Below are 18,816 nucleotides of genomic sequence, written 5' to 3'. Positions count from 1 at the left end.
ATTAAATAAATTAAATAATTAAATTAAATTATTTCAAAATAAAATAAATAAAATAAAAACACTTTCATAACAATAAATGTTTGAATGCATCATTTTACTATAACTAAATTATAATAATTTTAATATAACTAAACTTAAAATTCAAATTCATTCAAACTTTACCTCTTTTTGGCAAGCAGTTTCCTTTAAAAATAAAATAAAATAAAATAAAATAATTTAAAAAAAACTATGCATGCTTTACCTCTGTTTGGCAAGCACTTTTATTTAAAATAAAATAAAATAAAATAAAATAAAATAAAATAAAATTCTTGTTGTGCTACTTAGTACAAATATCCATTAGGTTTTGATCATTAAAAATAAAATATAATTAAATTAAAATAATAAAATTATAAAAACTATGCAAGCTTTACCTCTGTTTGGCAAGCATTTTTCTTTTAAAAATAAAAAATAAAAAATCAAATAAACTCAAAAATAAATTAAAATAACATAAAATAAAATAAAAATTAAAATAAAATAAAAAAATAAATAAAATAAAATAAATAAAATAAAAATCAATTCAATTCAATTCAATTCAATTCTTGCTGTGCTACTTAGTACAAATATCCATTAAGTTTTGATCATTAAAATAAAATAAAATAAAATAAAATAAAATAAAACAAAATTAAATTAAAATAATACAATTTAAAAAAAACTATGCAAGCTTTACCTCTGTTTGGCAAGCACTTTTCTTATAAAATCAAATCAAATCATATCAAATCAAAAATAAAACAAAACAAAACAAAACAAAACAAAATAAAATAAAATAAAATAAAATAAAATAAAATAAAATAAAATAAAATAAAATTCTTGTTGTGCTACTTAGTACAAATATCCATTAGGTTTTGATCATTAAAAATAAAATATAATTAAATTAAAATAATAAAATTATAAAAACTATGCAAGCTTTACCTCTGTTTGGCAAGCACTTTTCTTATAAAAATAAAAAATCAAATAAACTCAAAAATAAATTAAAATAACATAAAATAAAAAAATAAAATAAAAATAAAATAAAAATAAATAAAAAAATAAAAATAAATAAATAAATAAAATAAATAAAATAAATAATATAAAATAAAAATCAATTCAATTCAATTCAATTCAATTCTTGCTGTGCTACTTAGTACAAATATCCATTAAGTTTTGATCATTAAAATAAAATAAAATAAAATAAAAATAAAATAAAATAAAACAAAACAAAACAAAACAAAACAAAACAAAACAAAACAAAACAAAACAAAATTAAATTAAAATAATAAAATTAAAAAAAAAACTATGCAAGCTTTACCTCTGTTTGGCAAGCACTTTTCTTATAAAATCAAATCAAATCAAATCAAAAATAAAATAAAACAAAACAAAACAAAACAAAACAAAACAAAACAAAACAAAACAAAATAAAATAAAATAAAATAAAATAAAATAAAATAAAATTCAATTCAATTCTTGCTGTGCTACTTAGTACAAATATCCATTAGGTTTTGATCATTAAAAATAAAACAAAACAAAACAAAACAAAACAAAACAAAACAAAACAAAATTAAATTAAAATAATAAAATTTTAAAAAACTATGCAAGCTTTACCTCTGTTTGGCAAGAACTTTTCTAATAAAATAAAATAAAATAAATAAAATAAAATAAAATAAAATAAAATAAAATAAAATAAAATAAAATAAAATAAAATAAAATAAAATAAAATAAAAATGTTGTCTAAAGAAAAACAGTGGAATATTTAGGGCCCGAGCCCAAAAGGGCGAAGGCCCTATTGTTCTTCTAAGGGTTCTTATTTTTTTTTTTTTTTTTTTTATTTTTTTTCAACCGTTGGGGCACTTTTGGGGGCCTTAACATACTCAAAAACTCTTGAAAATTTGCACACATGTCGGAATCTGCCGTCGTCCGGACGCCACAGAGGCTGGGACCCGGGCGTGGTTCAGGGCCTCTACAGCGCCCCCTGGAACACAGTTTGAAAACTTGATGTACTGCGCACACATACTTGCACGTATTGATATGAAACTCGGTACACATATAGATCTCACTGAGCCAAACAACTTTTGTACTCTATGTCATGGGCTGAACGCAACAGGAAGTGAGATATTTAGGGCTGTTTAAAAAGCGCATGCTCTGGAATTTAACGTACTCCTCCCAGGGTTTCCATAGGATTGTCACCAAACTCGGTCAGCATGATCTCAAGACATTGGGGACGCTAAATTGCGAGGGGATTTTTGATATCTCGAACGGTTTGGCCGTGGCAAGGCGACAAAGTTATGGCGAGAAATGAGAAACAGGAAGTGTCTAATTACTGTTGCACACATTGCTTGATTCTTATGAAACTTCACCAGTTTGTTTGTTGTATGATGCCGATTCCATAAATGTGACTATTATGAGTCAAAGTTATAGCGCCACCAACTGGCAGCAGGAAGCGTGTCATTTTCAAAATCCTTTGAAATCAGCCTCTTAATTTTACTTGATTTTCTTCAAACTTCATCAAAATAATGTCAAAACACGGCCGATGAGAATATGTAAAGGGGTCGATGATAAATCAAATACTGTTGCCATGGCAACGCGTCAAACTTTAAAATTTGATTCCTGTCTTTTCGAGGCAGATAACATGCTTAGAATTTCATGAAACTCAACACACACGTCAATATTAATGATAGTTAGACACTGGCAAAAGGTCATAAATGGGCGTGGAGCAGGCACTCTATAGCGCCATCTTTTGACAAAAGTTGGGGGGTTAGTTTTTCCTACAGTCACCAAACTCTGTACATATATTGTTCTCATCAATCTGGACAACTTTCTAAATCAAACTCATTAGCTAAGACCAACAGAAAGCCGGCTATTTTGATTTGAAGGTGGATTTTTGGAAAAATCAGGCTGTAAACAAATTCACACTACTTCTAAGAACAACCAGCTGTTCACACCAAACTTTTTTAACATGAAGAGAAGATTCTGAAGATGTTAAATTGCGAGCGGATTTTGGATATCTCGAACGGTGTGGACGTGGTGATTTTTTAAAGATGTAGTAAAAAACATAACCCTAATTTTTTATATCTTTAAAGTGCAGCATCCAAACTCTTTAAAACTTTTTTCACACAGAGATCTAATCATTCTGAGCAAGTGCTGGAAATATAAATTTTATACAAGCTTCAATGAATTAAAGAAAATTAAAAAAATAACTCAGAAACCTGCTGTCACTCTGGTGAATGTCTCTACAGTATGTGTGTGCGTTCAGTCAGGCACAGAGAAGCTCATTATTGCAGGGGGGAGGGGTGAGAGGCAGAGAGGGTGACAGAGTAGAGAGCCATCCTACAGACCATCTTTGATCAAAAAATGCATGTACTGTATGTAGTGTAATTACATAAATATGTCTGATCTTTGAGAGTCTGATATTTTGAGAAAATATAAAGGGTCACTAAGTCTTTCATTGTTCGTATTTTGCAGTTGTTGTTTTTTATTTATTTTTTACTTAACTGTACCATGAACTTGTCCTATTCAGTCACATAGCAAAAGATTTAAAAATACAACTTTTTAGCATGATCAATTTATCTTCATTGATAGACAATATTTACATAGTGTTATTTATTGAATATAAAATAATAATAATAAAAAATTAAGACAGACTTTGACAACAAAACAAACGTTACTGTTATCTCTTCAAAACATCTGAAAACCATAATTTTAAGATCAGTTATAAATATATATATCACCCCGTTAAAATACTCAACTTGATTTTTAAAGATATTTTGAAAGAATGAAGCGTTTATAGAGCACTTTATTGTGTATTGCTGTACACCCACATGAACTGTGTTCATGTTCATGTTAATTCACAGTACATAAACTTTATATGAGTACTTTTTTTTAGCTTAATATTAATTAACATTAATAAATGCTATTTATTTATTGGTCATGTTAACTAATATAGTTAATTTTAACAAATGAAACTGGATGGCAACATTTTATATTTTGTGTGTATGTGTCTGTGTGTTGATTTTAAAGTGTAACCCTTTCAATTCTGTAAACTTAAAATCAAAACTAGCAGATGGTTACTGTGAATGCATGTGCCAACTGGGCACCGTCTTCCTTATTGATTCTTAGTTATGTAGCACTTAAGAGTGATGTATTATAACAGGAGTCACCAGCAAAGCAATATCCACACAAAAATTGTACAGATAGGTAACAATGACATTTAAGCAGAAGTGGTGGACGTAAAGCAAGCAATAATAACATTTTGCTATCATCATGAATCATGTTCTTATCATCATCATCAGAAAATAGGCAATTTGTAGCATACTGGTTCACAGTTGGCATTTATCTGAAGTCCTTGCATTGATTGCATTTAGTTAAATCAACATTATATTTGGTCAGTCTGATCTTGAGGCCTTAGAGATGTTAAATTGTGAAGATCTTGAGTTTTCATTAAAGGGCGTGTCCGTGGTGGCCTGACAAAGTTTGATGTTTCTGCATAGACATAGAAGTGGTTATAACTTAGCCTGAAAATGTCTGATCTGCCACAAAATTCACAGGTTTGGTAAGAGTCCTGGCCTGAAGACACCTAAAGACCAATATTCAGATATTATCATAGCGCCACTTGTTGGCAGCAGGATATCTCATATATTTCACTAACTCAAACATACCAAGGTCAATCTGCACCAAACTTCATATGTTTGATAATAGTGCTGGCCTGAACACATCTACATGCCAATAATCAGTTATAGGCATAGCGCCACCAGCTGGCAGCGGCAAGTTTGGCACATTTAAGTGACTTTGACATATTTCTCCTACATTTACTGTATTAAAAGCATACTGCCCCCCGTTTGCTGTTTTCCTGAAGCCACCGGTCGGCGGTGAGCCCGGGTGCGAGGGCCCGTTCATCGCTGCTCGCAGCTTTAATTATTCTTGCTGTGCTACTTATCACAAACACTAATTAGGTTTTGATAATCCAAAATAAATCAAATTAAATAAAATGCTGGAAATTAAGTGAAAAACAACAACAATAACAACAACAAAAAACTAACATAGTAGAATATTTTCTCTTGTTTGTTACGTACCCCCCAAAATTACTGTTACAAACATGTGCCACGTGTAAAAGGTAAGGGGGGATCTGTTTGCACAATTTATAGCAATATGTTCAGTGTTTCTCAGAGAACGGGCTTTAAGTATAACTCGTTTGAAGTAATGGTGCTCCATATAACATTATCCAAAGAATCAAGTATTAATGATAAATCTCCTGTGACGTTTTTACTGGCTACTGTATACAGGCCACCAGGGCACAATACAGACTTTATTAAAGAATTTGCTGATTTTCTATCCGAATTAGAATATATCAATCACAAGTGCAGTATGGAGTACCTCAAGGCTCAGTACTAGGGCCATTACTTTTTACACTTTATATGTTACCCTTGGGAGATATCATCAGGAAACATGGTGTTAGCTTTCACTGTTATGCTGATACGCAGCTCTATATTTCTTCACGGTCCGGCGAAACATACCAATTTGAAAAACTAACAGAATGCATAGTTGAAATAAAAAATTGGATGGCAAGAATTTTTTTACTGCTAAATTCTGAAAAAAACAGAGGTGTTAATTATTGGACCTAAAACCTCTGCATGTAATAACCTAAAACACAGTCTAATACTGAATGACTGCTCTGTCAATTCGTCGTCATCAGTCAGGAACCTAGGTGTGCTATTCGATAGCAATCTTTCCTTCGAAAGCCACATTTCTAGCATTTGCAAAACCGCATTTTTTCATCTAAAAAATATATCGAAATTACGATGTCAAATGCAGAAACGTTAATCCATGTGTTCATGACCTCAAGGATAGATTATTGTAATGCTTTATTGGGTGGTTGTTCTGCACGCTTAATAAACAAACTCCAGCTGGTCCAAAATGCAGCAGCTAGAGTTCTTTCTAGAACCAGAAAGTATGACCATATTAGCCCGGTTCTGTCAGCACTGCACTGGCTCCCTGTTAAACATCGTATAGATTTTAAAATCTTGCTAATTACTTATAAAGCCCTAAATGGTTTAGCTCCTCAGTACTTGAGCAAGCTCTTATCATATTATAGTCCCTCACGTCCGCTGCGTTCTCAAAATTCCGGCAATTTGATAGTACCTAGAATACCAAAATCAACTGCGGGTGGCAGATCTTTTTCACATTTAGCGCCCAAACTCTGGAACAATCTACCTAACACTGTTCAGGAGGCAGACACACTCTGTCAGTTTAAATCTAGATTAAAGACCCATCTCTTTAACCTGGCCTACACTTAATACATTTCATAATCCAACTCCGTTAAAGGATTGTTAGGCTGCATTATTTAGGTCAACCGGAACCAGGGACACTTCCTATAACACCTGATGTACTCGTTGCATCAGAAGAAGAATGGCATCTACACTAATATTAGTATCTTTCCTTCTTATTCCGAGGTCACCGCAGCCACCTGTATCCAGATCAGACGGTCACTGCAGTCTCCCGGATCTAGTCCGTACCCATCAGCACCCAGAGATATCCTCTACAGCCCTGAATGTCAGCAGAGACCACATCAACTAGATGAGCCCCAGAGACAGATCATCAGTGAAGACCTCATCACCTAGACAGCCATCGATGCAAGACAGCGAAAACCAGATGAGTTCTCTCCAATCTGATTTTGTGGCAACTTGGAACTCTTGCATCTTCATTAATATTAGTCTGTTTGTTTCTTGTTCCCAGGTCACCATAGCCACCAGATCCAGTCCGTATCCAGATCAGATGGTCACTGCAGTCCCCCGGATCCAGTCCAAACCAAGAGCAGATGGTGGATCAACACCTACAGCCGAATGTCAGTGGATACCATGTCAACTAGATGAGCCCCAGAGACAGATCATCAAGAAAGAACTCCTACCCTAAACGGCCACCGGCACAAGGCCATGGGAACCAGATGAGTCCTCCCCAATTTGACTTTGTTGCAATATGGAACTCTTGCATTATTATTGACATTTTACTTTATTATTTTAATACTGTAAGGTTGCTTTGACACAACTTGTATTGTAAAAAGCGCTGTATAAATAATCTTGACTTGACGTATCACAAATATCCGTTTTGTTTTGATAAATTAAAACAATTTAATAATTAAATTCAATTAAAACTTACATCATTCAATTCAATCAAGTAATTATAATAATTAAAAAAAATCTGTAAATAAATCCAGTCTTCAGTGCCTTCAGAAATCATTCTAATATGCTGATTTGGTGCTCAACTAACATATCTTATTATTAATAATGCTTTATTTTTTCTCCAAGATACTTTGATGAACTGAATGTTAAAAAAACATCTCTTTTAAAAAAAACTTTTGTAACATTATAAATGTCTTTACTGCAAATTTTGATGATCAATTTAAATCCATAAAACCCCTTAAATTAAAAATATGAGCTCTTGGTCTTTAGATCACTTTTTATTTTGCTCTTTTTATCCCACATTAAAAGTAAGCAAGCCAACATTGTTTTGCCTGAGAGTTAATGGTAGTGTGACCTTAGGTTATGTAAGTGGAACAAATAGTGTTTATCACAGATTTTGTCACAGCAAATGTCTCCCTCTGGACTAGCTGAGTCCACTGTACCTCTTGCTGTCTCGCTCTGACAGCAAACTGCATGCTCTGCTCCTTCCCCCAGCCTTCATTTGTTGACTGCCCACATTAAACATTTATCCTCTATTAGTTAAATCATCTTGGCAATCGCTGAGCTTGCTTGAGGGGCCACACAGCCCCCACATCCTCTCTTTACCTAACCCTGTTTTGGGTAAATGAGCTTCCCCTATATAACTAGCTGCTTTGTAATAAAACACGCTAAAACAGTAGTGCACACCCTTTGTCTCATTATATATGATTAATAGTGGCATGTGTTTTAACATACATCTACTGTACATACTACAGGGTTGCTGATTAATATATAACATTAATTAAAGTGTTGAGAAAATTCATTACATTATGCATTATATAACATTTACATAACAATAGATGTTTTAATGCATTATTTTCATATAACTAAATTATAACCACTTTAATATAATTAAACTTAAAGCCATAAATTCTGTGCAAACTTTATCTCTGATTGTCAAACAGACAAAAAAACAAAAAACAAAAAACAAAACAAAAGGCTACTGGCAATTATCTGAAGAAAAACAGGATTTAATTTTATTTTAAAATAATAAAATAAAATAAAATAAAATAAAATAATGCGATTGGCATTTTATGAAGAAAAGCAGACATAAAAAATAATATGAATAAAATACAATAAATATAAATAAATTGAAAAAAAAAAAAAAACTCTTTTTTACCTATTTTTGCCAAGCTTTTCTTTCAAAATAAAATAAAATAAAATAAAATAAATAAAATAAAATAAAATAAAATAAAATAAAATAAAATAAAATAAAATAAAATAAAATAAAATAAAATAAAATAATTAAAAACTATGCAACTATGCAACCTCTGTTTGGCAAGCGCTTTGGCAATTATCTATAGAAAAACAGACATAAATATAATAAAATAAAATAAAGTAAAATAAATAAAAATAAAATAAAGATACAATTTTAACAATTTAAATTTAAAAATAAAATAATAATAATAATAAAATAAACTATGCAAGCTTTACCACTTTTTGGCAAGTGCTTTTATAATAAAATAAAATAAAATGCTATTGGCAATTATCTGAAGAAAAACAAACATAAAATAAAAGTAAAATAAAATAAAAAAAATATAAAAATAAAATAAAGCCAAAATTTTAATCATTTCAATTTGGAAAGAAAGAAGCTTTAATTTGTTTGGCAAGCACTTTTCTTTAAAAATAAAATAAAATAAATAAATAAATAAAAATAAAATAAAGCCATAATTTTGACAATTTAAATTTAAAAATAAATTATTAATAATAAAAAAGGTTTACCTCTGTTTGGGAAGTGCTTTTCAAATAAAAATAAATAAATAAACAAATAAATAAAATAAAATAGCCACTTATCTGAAGAAAAACAGACACAAAATAAAATAAAGTAAGATAAAATAAAAAATAAAAAAGTAAAGCCATAATTTTAATAATTTCAATTTGTAAAGAAAGAAAAAAATATACAAGCTTTACCTTTGTTTGGCAGGCGCTTTTCTAATAAAATGAAATGAAATAAAATGAAATAAAATTAAAATGCTATTGACAAAAAGAAAACAGTTAATAAAATAAATTAACATAAATTAAGATAAAATAAATACATAAATAAAATGCTTTTGCCAATTATCTGAAAAAAAAAAAAAAATTCAATTTAAAAAGAAAAAAAAAACCATGCAAGCTTTACCTTTGTTTGGCAAGAGCTTTTTTTTAAATAAAATAAAATATAATAAAATAATGCTGTTGGCAATTATCTGAAGAAAAACAAACATTTATAAAATAAAATAAAGTAAAATAAATAAATAAATAAAAAATAATAAAATAAAGCCACACATTTAACATTAAATTAAAAAAACTATGCAAGCTTTAACCTCTCTTTGGCAAGTGCTTTTCTTTTTAAAATATCCAACACCATGTAATCCTTTCAAAAAGCTTTACTCGTGCAGCGTTGAGGGAATCCAATTAGCGCGCACAGATCAAGAGATACGTTGAAAAAACATTGTATAGGAGCAGAGCCTTATCTGATTGCTTCCTAAAAAGCAGCCAATCAGAAACAGACTGCAAGATTACCTTTACCCAACCCATTTTACTGAGAAAATTGCTTTAAAATATCCTGTTTGTTATTCAGCAATGGATATAATTGTGTAACAGTTCATTGCTATGCGGAAGAATCAGGAGGATTTCAAATCAGCTATGTGCTAAAATAAAGTCTTACCAGCAATAATATCATCCATTTGTTCCAAGGCTGCTTCTAGCATGTGACTTGCATCTGAGGCCATGGCGCCAACCGTCTACTGCATCTGCTGGTTTGCTTCTCAGTGACCTGCAAAAATGTGTCATGTAATTATGCAACGTAATGAATAAAAGTCACAATTAGAGTTGCTGGGAAAGAGTGTTTCGAAATTGAGGGTGGAGTAGAAAAAAATTAATCTTGTGTGTGAACCAGTACAATGAATCTCATCTGACAGCAAGTAGCAGTTTGGTGTGTTTAAGACTGCTGCCTTCTTCTACTATAATGTAACTTGACATTACATAAACCCCCCTTGAGCAAATGCGGTTTACAACAACATCTAAATACAAATCATATTGTCCACTATGACAAGGCTGTATTTAGAAAATGCCACTAGAAAAAAATATTTGTACATGTTTGCAAGCTCTCTGAAGGTATCAGGATAGAATGGTTTCCATATTAAGAGCTAGTATTTTCCCAAGCGTTAACCCCTGACTCGCTGCTGTGACGTATCCCGAGGCAGGTTGACTTTCTCCCTGTGGAGCCTCAGTGATGGAGGGAAACTTGAGAATAATTAAGCCTGTCAGGGTCAAGTTTCACCCTATTGTCATGCCTTGTGGCATGTGTAATACGCACATTTATACACAATGTACTTAGGCACACATAAGCAAACACAAACACAGAGGCGGCTTTAAATTATGGAAGCCCAGGTCTGCCTTAGAGTAAATGTGCACTCACATTTACCATTGTTCAGCTTTTTTTTGCACGTTAAATACTAGGACAATTAATCAAAACGTTTTTTTTAATCCTGTTAATACTCTCCAATTAGAAACATCCTACCGCCTGTGTAGTCAGCACTATAAGGACGTGTATGACTGTTGTGCTTGCGTCTTCTCTCATGTGAGTTAGCAGAACTTAAAGGGGCCCTATTATGCTCTTTTACAAAGGTTTTATTTTGTTTTAGGGGTGCACTAGAACAGGCCCTCATGCTTGGTGGTTCGAAAAACGCATTATTTTTCACATAATGTACATTATTACAATAGCTTTCTCCCCAGGCTGGCACAAATGGCTCGATTAGTTCCTGGATTGATCAAGGTTTCGCCTTCCGAAAAATGAAATGTGTTGTGATTGGTTAGCAGTCCCACTGCGTTGCGATTGGCGAACAGCATAGTCAGCGTTTCAGTGCTGCCACGCCTCTTCCCAAAGCAGCTATTCTGTGTACAACTGCCAAAGCTAGATTAAAGTGATTGTTACGTTTTAAATATGGATATTTTTCTTACAAAAACACATCAGATTGCTAAAGGAGGCTTTTACTGACCCCTCTGGAGCCATTTTTTGTTTTGGATCGACTTGTTTTGGACTGATGGAGAGAAACACTTGTCTATGCCGTTCTAACGCTTGGGAGTGCCAGGATTATTTTTAATATAACTCCGATTGCATTTGTCTGAAAGAAGGAAGTCATATACACCTAGAATGCATGGAGGGTGAGCAAAAAATACGCTACAGTAGTGTTGGTCCTATTATCAGCCTGCGAGATTGCTTATACATGATATTATCATTATTGCGCTAATTTATTTAATTATTTACATGCCCGAAACCAGCTCCAGCGTAAGGCTAGTGAAGCTGTCTACACTGTATGATGAATAAATCTCTTACCACACACTGCACACGTCTACAGTGCGGCTCCGACGCGACAAACGATGATCGTCACTCTAGTCAAGGCTTGGGCTGTATCCGAAATCGCCCCCTATACCCTATTCACTATTCCCTAAATTAGTCCACTCGTACAGTTCACTTGCAGGAGTGAATGGAAACGAGTAGGGATGTAACGATATTTCGTGGTACGATATTTCGCAATGCAAAAATGTTACGATATGTATCGTAGAGTGATGACGATACATTTACGATATGACGACAATCTAATCCTATTGGTTGAGCTGCCGACGTCTCCTCCTCTGCAACAGCGCTGCTTGTGCTTTCATTGCAGAATCAGATGCAGAAATCATTTGAACTGAATATTAGTAGAGCAACATGAGTTCGGCTGAAACTTAAATTAAAGATACCCTGTCTTCACGTCCGACAGCATTTTGGTTTCACAGTCATGCGACAGTACGACGGTAGAAAAAAATTACAGACAAAACATTATTACAGTCACGGTGCATGTTATTAACACGGAGTGGGAAATGAAAAGTTCCGTGCTTCAGACTCACCCGCTTTTCGAGTCACACATTGGAACAAACATCTTAAAGCTTTTATGGCTCTTAGCCACAGGAACCTCCGAAGATGTATTGTAATCCTTTTATAAGCAGCAGCCACGATTTAAGCAGTTACCGCACAGATAACTATTTACAACCAAAAGCGCATTTCACTGAGCGCATGTCGGAGTGTTGAAAACATGATCAAGATCATTTAAAATAGGCTATAATGGAGCTGTATGATCCATAAAATACGGAGAAAGGCTATTAATAAAGGAAAAAAAATCCAGAAAATGCGTGTATAGCCTGCGCAGGTAAAAATACAATTATGTGTAAAATGTCATAGTAAACTGTGTCTGATATGAAAACTACGCTAGTCATTGTCCCATAAAATGACAAATAGCAAATAACACACATAGTTTTTTCATTACGTTTCATTTATTTTGTTTTTGTTAAGTAAAACGAGACCTTGTTGTTTGCAACTACGTTTACCCCGAGACCGTGTCGCTAACACCAGCTCGACCGCAAAACACTTTCACTTTGAGAGAAAGCGGCAGCCGCGGAGAGATTCCACCGCTTGACGCGTCCATGTGAAAGGGCTTTTAAACGGTCTTCAGACAGCGTGAACACAAAACGGGACCGTTTGAGAGCAGCGTCAGCGTGTACCGGATTGAGTCCAAAGAGCAAATACCCGTGCATGTCACCCGCACCGCACCTGACAGATAAATATTATTCCACCCGTTACGTCAGTTTTAGCGGTTCACCCGTCGGGTAGGACTCTGTTTGGCACACACATAGAATCTTGCATTGATAGCAGGTTTAAAGAATTTGACATCTTGACAATCTTATGTTAAATAAAAAAATAAATAAAAAAAAAATCAGTGACAGACTGACCTATTCAGTTGTTAATTTTAATACAGGTTTTTATTAAACCTTAAAATGTGACCTTGTATGTAAAACTAAGAAAGCTATTGAATTTTTTTTTTTTATCTGTTGTTTGATTTTCAGTTTCATGTTTTAACTTTTGTTCAAAATATCGTGATACGTATCGTATCGTGAACCCAATATCGGGATACGTATCGTATCGTGACCTAGGCATATCGTTACACCCCTAGAAACGAGTGAGTGAATTCGGACACTATTAGTGCACCGAAAGGACTGCCGCTTTTGTATTGCATTGCTAACTGTTTAACAATCATTTAAAACGGACAGTTCGAGTAGTAAGATTAAAGGATTTATCTTGAACTATGTCAGGGAATTTGCGTATAAGCCTTGGTTAAACAATTTAATAACCAGTTTACAACGAATTTGTACCTGTGTAAAATGAATGGATGGATGGATGGATGGATGATTAAGCTGCGGGCGCCATCGTCTGTCGAGACGCGGGAATTCAGTCGGCGCGCGACTCTCACAGTGCATTATGGGTCATCTCTAGCTGTTGAGCGTACATCGTTTGTGCACTCGTTTTTGTGGTGCATTGTGGGATTGAATGAGTGCACTCTGGAATGTCCACTATGGTTTCGAACACCACTTAAAATGGCTGTCCCCTCAAATAGTGCCCTATTTGAGGGTATGGGGGCGATTTCGGATACAGCCTTGGTTTACTTCAGCCATGGCTCGCATGTGCTTCCACCCTCTATATCGCACGCGTCAATGGCGCGGCTCCAGCACGAGTAACGGAGCAGTTTGCAGACACTTTAGTCAATGATTACGTTTATACGAGCTGCCCTGTGGCTCTCTGAAGCATCCCAGAAGCGGCTGTCCACGCTACACCGCTTAAGTGTAGCTAAAGCAAATCCCCCACCTCTGCCAACGATTTGAATTTCCGTAGGCGGGATTTACGTTGTGACCTCATAGCATGCGGAAAACAAATGCTGTAGTCCAAAGGAGCCGTTCGTTTTAGTTCTCCAAAAGGGATTTTTTAAAAACTAAATATCTTCCTTTGGAGTGGACTTTGAGATTTGTAACTGTAGATGTTTATTATGCCCAAACATACACACCACACACTGACTATAATTCAAATAGTGAAAAAGCATAATAGGACACCTTTAAACTTTTACACGCAACGCCGCTCATCAATGTCAGTTCCAAAAGAGTGGACCAATCAGAAGACCACAGAGGTGGGGCAAGAGTTATTTTTGTTTACTGTAGCAAGATGGCATCTCGCATTTTAGACGCAAAGACGTTATTTGTGAATAGCCTGTAAAAGAAAAGGCAAGTTATTTCACTTGGCGGCCATCTTTGAAACGCCATCTCTTTGAATGGGGAAACATCAAATTCTCCAAAACAGTTCACCAAGCTTATGATTAAATTTCAGTTAAATCATCAATGAAATCTGACAAGAACTGCCTCATAAATATTGTTCCTTGTGCCTCAATAGCATTAAAAAAGCTTATTTTTCAGGCTAGATCAGCCAGAGTGCATGCACAGTACTAAGCGCTTGTCTCACAACGCTGATTGTTTTTATAGCAACAGGGACTTCTAACGGCGGCTGCAGTGATGCGCTAACTTTACTAATCAGTGATTGGCTGTTTCATTGAGAAGGCGGGGTTTTGTGGTCATAATGAGCGTTGCATTTTTCCCCATTCTAAACTATGCGAGTGACACGTCTTGGGTATTCTATAGTCTTTGAGTAAATGAACCTAGCCCCGTTCACACTACAAGCGACATGCAGCGACAAAGCAACACGATCCCATTCATTTCAATGGAGAGCTGGCGATTTTCGGCGACGCGACAAAGTTTAGAATCCTTCAATTTTATGCAATTGAAGAGTGACTTTCCTGGAGCGACAGCCAATAGGAAAGAAGACAGTTGAGCTCATGTGATCGTTCTCGTCTCAGCCGTAGATAAACGTACGCTATAGAAAAAAGTAGGCTCTGCTTCTCATTCATTTTTGTTTGTATGTATGGATTTAATTTATATTTATATTATATTTGGAGTCTTTGCCTCCAAAATGTTTGTATTTAGCGGCAGGAAACCTAAGTGAGAACCAATAGTGAGAACGCCCACTAAAAACCTTATCGCCAGCCTCTGGCGACATGCAGCGTCAAAAGTCGCTGCTAGTGTGAACGCAGCTATAGAGTGACAAGACAAGATCGCTGAAAAAACAAAAAAATAAAAATAATAGTTCATTAATCCTAATCGAGGTTAAGCGTTCAATTAATCGAGATTCTGAATTTCAAGTCATATCACACTGTAAAAAAAAATCTGTAAAATTTATGGCAAAAAACTGGCAGCTGTGGTTGCCAGAATTTTACCATAAAAAATACGGTAGCAACATTTTAGTTTTTTTTCAGATTTAACTTAAAGTTAAAGTTTGTAGGGCACAGAAATACTTTGATTTTTTAATAAGTCTTAAGAAACAAGTTCACCCAAAAAACAGTGCCGGCTGTTGTGAACGCACTCAGGACAGCTGGACATTGAGGTGACTCAGAGGTAAAATTTTTTCAGTTCAGTTTCTTGCACAGATTGATCGTTTTGTGTCTTAACACCTCAATGTATCGTCACGAGCCGCAGGGTTTAATTTGGTTTTGTCTGTGTATGCTTTTTTGACTCTCAAAGCTGTGGATCCCATTGACTGCCATTATATGACTGACAGACTGCAACGGTTTGAGTTAAAAATGTTTGTTTTCTAAAAAAAAAAAAAATGTTTGTGTTCTACTGAAGAAACAAAGTCACATACATCTTGGATGCCCTTGTGGTAAGCAGATAAACATCAAATTTTCATTTTTGGGTGAACTATCCCTTTAAATTTACATTAAAAAAATGTATTTCTTTACATGATATAATGTTAATACACCAACCTATAGAAGTACTGAATTCTGTTTTTTACTTTTGTAATACAGATAGTCACATGATGAACCAAAGCTCATCAAAAGCAGCTTTTAAATACTAACATATATAGAAGATGTCATTCACACAAACGCTAAACACCATAACACACATGAAACTGAAATAATGCAATAAACATTCATTTAACAACATTAGATGTAACATACAACTCTAATGTACAAAACTGACGAGTAAAAAATAAGAAGAACAGTTAATTAAACGGAAAAAACATCAAATGTGAAATGTAATGCAGGGAATTCTGGGAATGTTAAAAAAACGGTATACTAATGTAAAATCAGACCAATGTCCAATACAGTTTTTTAACGTGTACAATGGGGGAACTTACAATTAACCAATTATTAGGTTAAACAATTTTATCGTTAAAATCACAATCATTACAGTGTAGCTCTATGAAATACAGTCATTTCAATAGGAATCCACATAATGATTAATTTTGTGTGAGGGTGAAAGATTTATCAGATTCAAGTTTATCACACAGATTTGACACGTTTTTTTGCTTTTCATGCAAACTTTTGCTAAGGGGACTTAAATAGATATATACATTTCTTGTACTTGTGACTTTTATTGCACAATTGGGCAATTTTTTTCTCATAATTACTACTTTATATCTCACAAATCTCACATTGCTGGTATCGTCGCTGCTATTTTTAAATTTCAGCACCGACTGGTACCGACGTCGGTACTTTTGACAACACTATCCACCGTTTTCTTTAATGTGGAAGTAAGGCTATGGGTAAGACTTCCGGTCTGCTATAGCGAAATGAGAAGAATACCTGTGTTCATATTTAAGATAATACATTGAAATAAGATAGTAAGACACACCAATTTGCAATATCAAACAGCAAAACGAGCTGTTTTACACAGCTAAAAATAGCAGGACGCAGATGAGACTAGAAGCCACACCCATAAAATTTACAAATGGTCGCACCCACTCTTACGGGATCAAAAAGGTGGGTAGAAAATGATAATAAAAGTGAGAAAATCTCCAAAAACGACACTTGGGGGTAAGTAACCATCCAGTACACTATAGCAACAGTAGTGTGCTTCCTTTGAAAACCTAAAAATCTACTTTATTAAGTTATTCATTCTTATAGGAGCTCAAAAACTAAACAAATTCCATTAGAAGGATTTCATACCACATGAAGATATTATATTTCATAAATGTCAGGCCACATCATGAACAGAACATTTAACCTACTTGTGTTCATTTAATTGGGCGGAATGGACACATGCCATTCGGGTGGAGGGTCACAAAAGACAACTGTCAAGGGCTAAAGAGGGCACGTCCCACAATGTTGTTCATTATGTAGCTTAATTTAGCCTCACACGACAAGAGAGTGTTGACTCTGTTCAGGGCGCTGGGATCTTTCACTGCTGAAACAAAGTAATTGAAACACACAACAGCGCTATAATCACAGCCCTGATAAGAATGTGAATATAAGCCTTCAGTAATATGACAAGAAGAGATGAACGCAGCTTGGTGCTGTTCATTAATAGATAGCATGCTTTTTTATACAGGCAAAAATGGAAAATCCAGTACAACCTCAAGCATTGCACACACACCCTAGTTATTCGAGCAGATAAGGGTGTGTAGGCTTTCTGTCATGTGCTATCTGGCCTAAAAAAGGAGTCATGTCTTATTTGATCACGCTGATGAGGCTTTTTGTCCCTTTTCACTTATTATAAGGTGACGCGGTTTGTAGGGCACAAAAATACACTTTGATTTTTTAATAAGTAAGTCTTAAGAAACAAGTTTTACCTTTTGCATTCTCACCTCTTGTCCAATAATCTGCAGGTTTGTTTATCTATGTGCTTACTAACTAATACACCTGAGATTAATGAGAAATCACAGGCATTTTCAGATGCCTGACCTACTACAGAAGAAGTGCTCTTATCTGACTCATAACAATTTTTGTGTAGGCAATTAAATCAGACAATGTTAACCGCATCAGTTCTCCTGTGTCATCGATTTCATACCATTATGACCTGACAAATCACTTCAAGAGTTTGTTCCCTTCCCATGCATTACATCTTCTGTGGTTTAGTTTTTTATTGCTCCACTGTGGACAATTTCCATTCACACGCTCCACCTGTGTATGCTTTTCTCCATGGTGTGTTTCACCTGGGCGCAACGCCAGTCAACTACAGTGAAAGCACATTTATATAGGAACAGTATGTGCAGCAAATAACAGATTCCATTCCATCCAAGATCTCATTAAACAAATCAAGTAGAACTTGCAAGGAATTTTGCTGGCTGCCACAAAAATCCTAAAGACTATATAAAACGAAATACACGGAAGTTAAACTCATTTAAATTCTTTTGAGACTTAGATGAGAATCAGTAGTTGGTAGTCTTTCTTAGCCAGACTTTTGAGATATATAATGCAATTATATAATTTATTAATTGTAATAATATATAATACACATGTACACTACACTCTTAGATACAATATGTTAATAATAATAATAATTCTTAGATTATATTATATACAATATATTGTAAATAATATATCATATAATTGTACATTTTATATTAATTATTAAGAATATACTAATAACACAAAGACAATACACACAATAAATTATATAATATTAGACACTCTTAGATATAATATATTAATAATTAATATAATAATTGTTAATATCATATATATATATATATATATATATATATATATATATATATATATATATATATACATACATACACACACAATAAATAAATAATATATAATATTAAAATTTCATATATAAGAATTATACTAAAACAACATTGTTAGAATATAATATACAATATATTACACAATAAATTTGTAAAATTTGCCAATCTGGTTTTTGCTTTGTCATTATTATGGTGTATGGAGTGTAAATTTTACAAATTTAT

General features: G+C 33.7%; 1 protein-coding gene across 8 annotated transcripts in view; it reads right to left on the bottom strand.

Moving 5' to 3' along the window:
- Positions 1–18,816, bottom strand: part of ppfibp2b (PPFIA binding protein 2b) — a 94,839-nt gene that overhangs the window by 61,229 nt on the left and 14,794 nt on the right. For all 8 annotated transcript variants that reach the window (XM_073831307.1, XM_073831311.1, XM_073831310.1 and 5 more), the window contains exon 2: positions 9,871–9,978. In XM_073831307.1, the coding sequence (XP_073687408.1) occupies positions 9,871–9,934 (64 nt within the window). In that variant the 5' untranslated portion in view covers positions 9,935–9,978. The remainder of the gene's footprint in view (positions 1–9,870; positions 9,979–18,816) is intronic.

Source organism: Garra rufa, chromosome 25 (genome assembly GCF_049309525.1).
Source record: "Garra rufa chromosome 25, GarRuf1.0, whole genome shotgun sequence".
Taxonomy (NCBI): Eukaryota; Metazoa; Chordata; class Actinopteri; order Cypriniformes; family Cyprinidae; genus Garra; species Garra rufa.
This window is presented reverse-complemented; position numbering and strand designations above follow the sequence as displayed.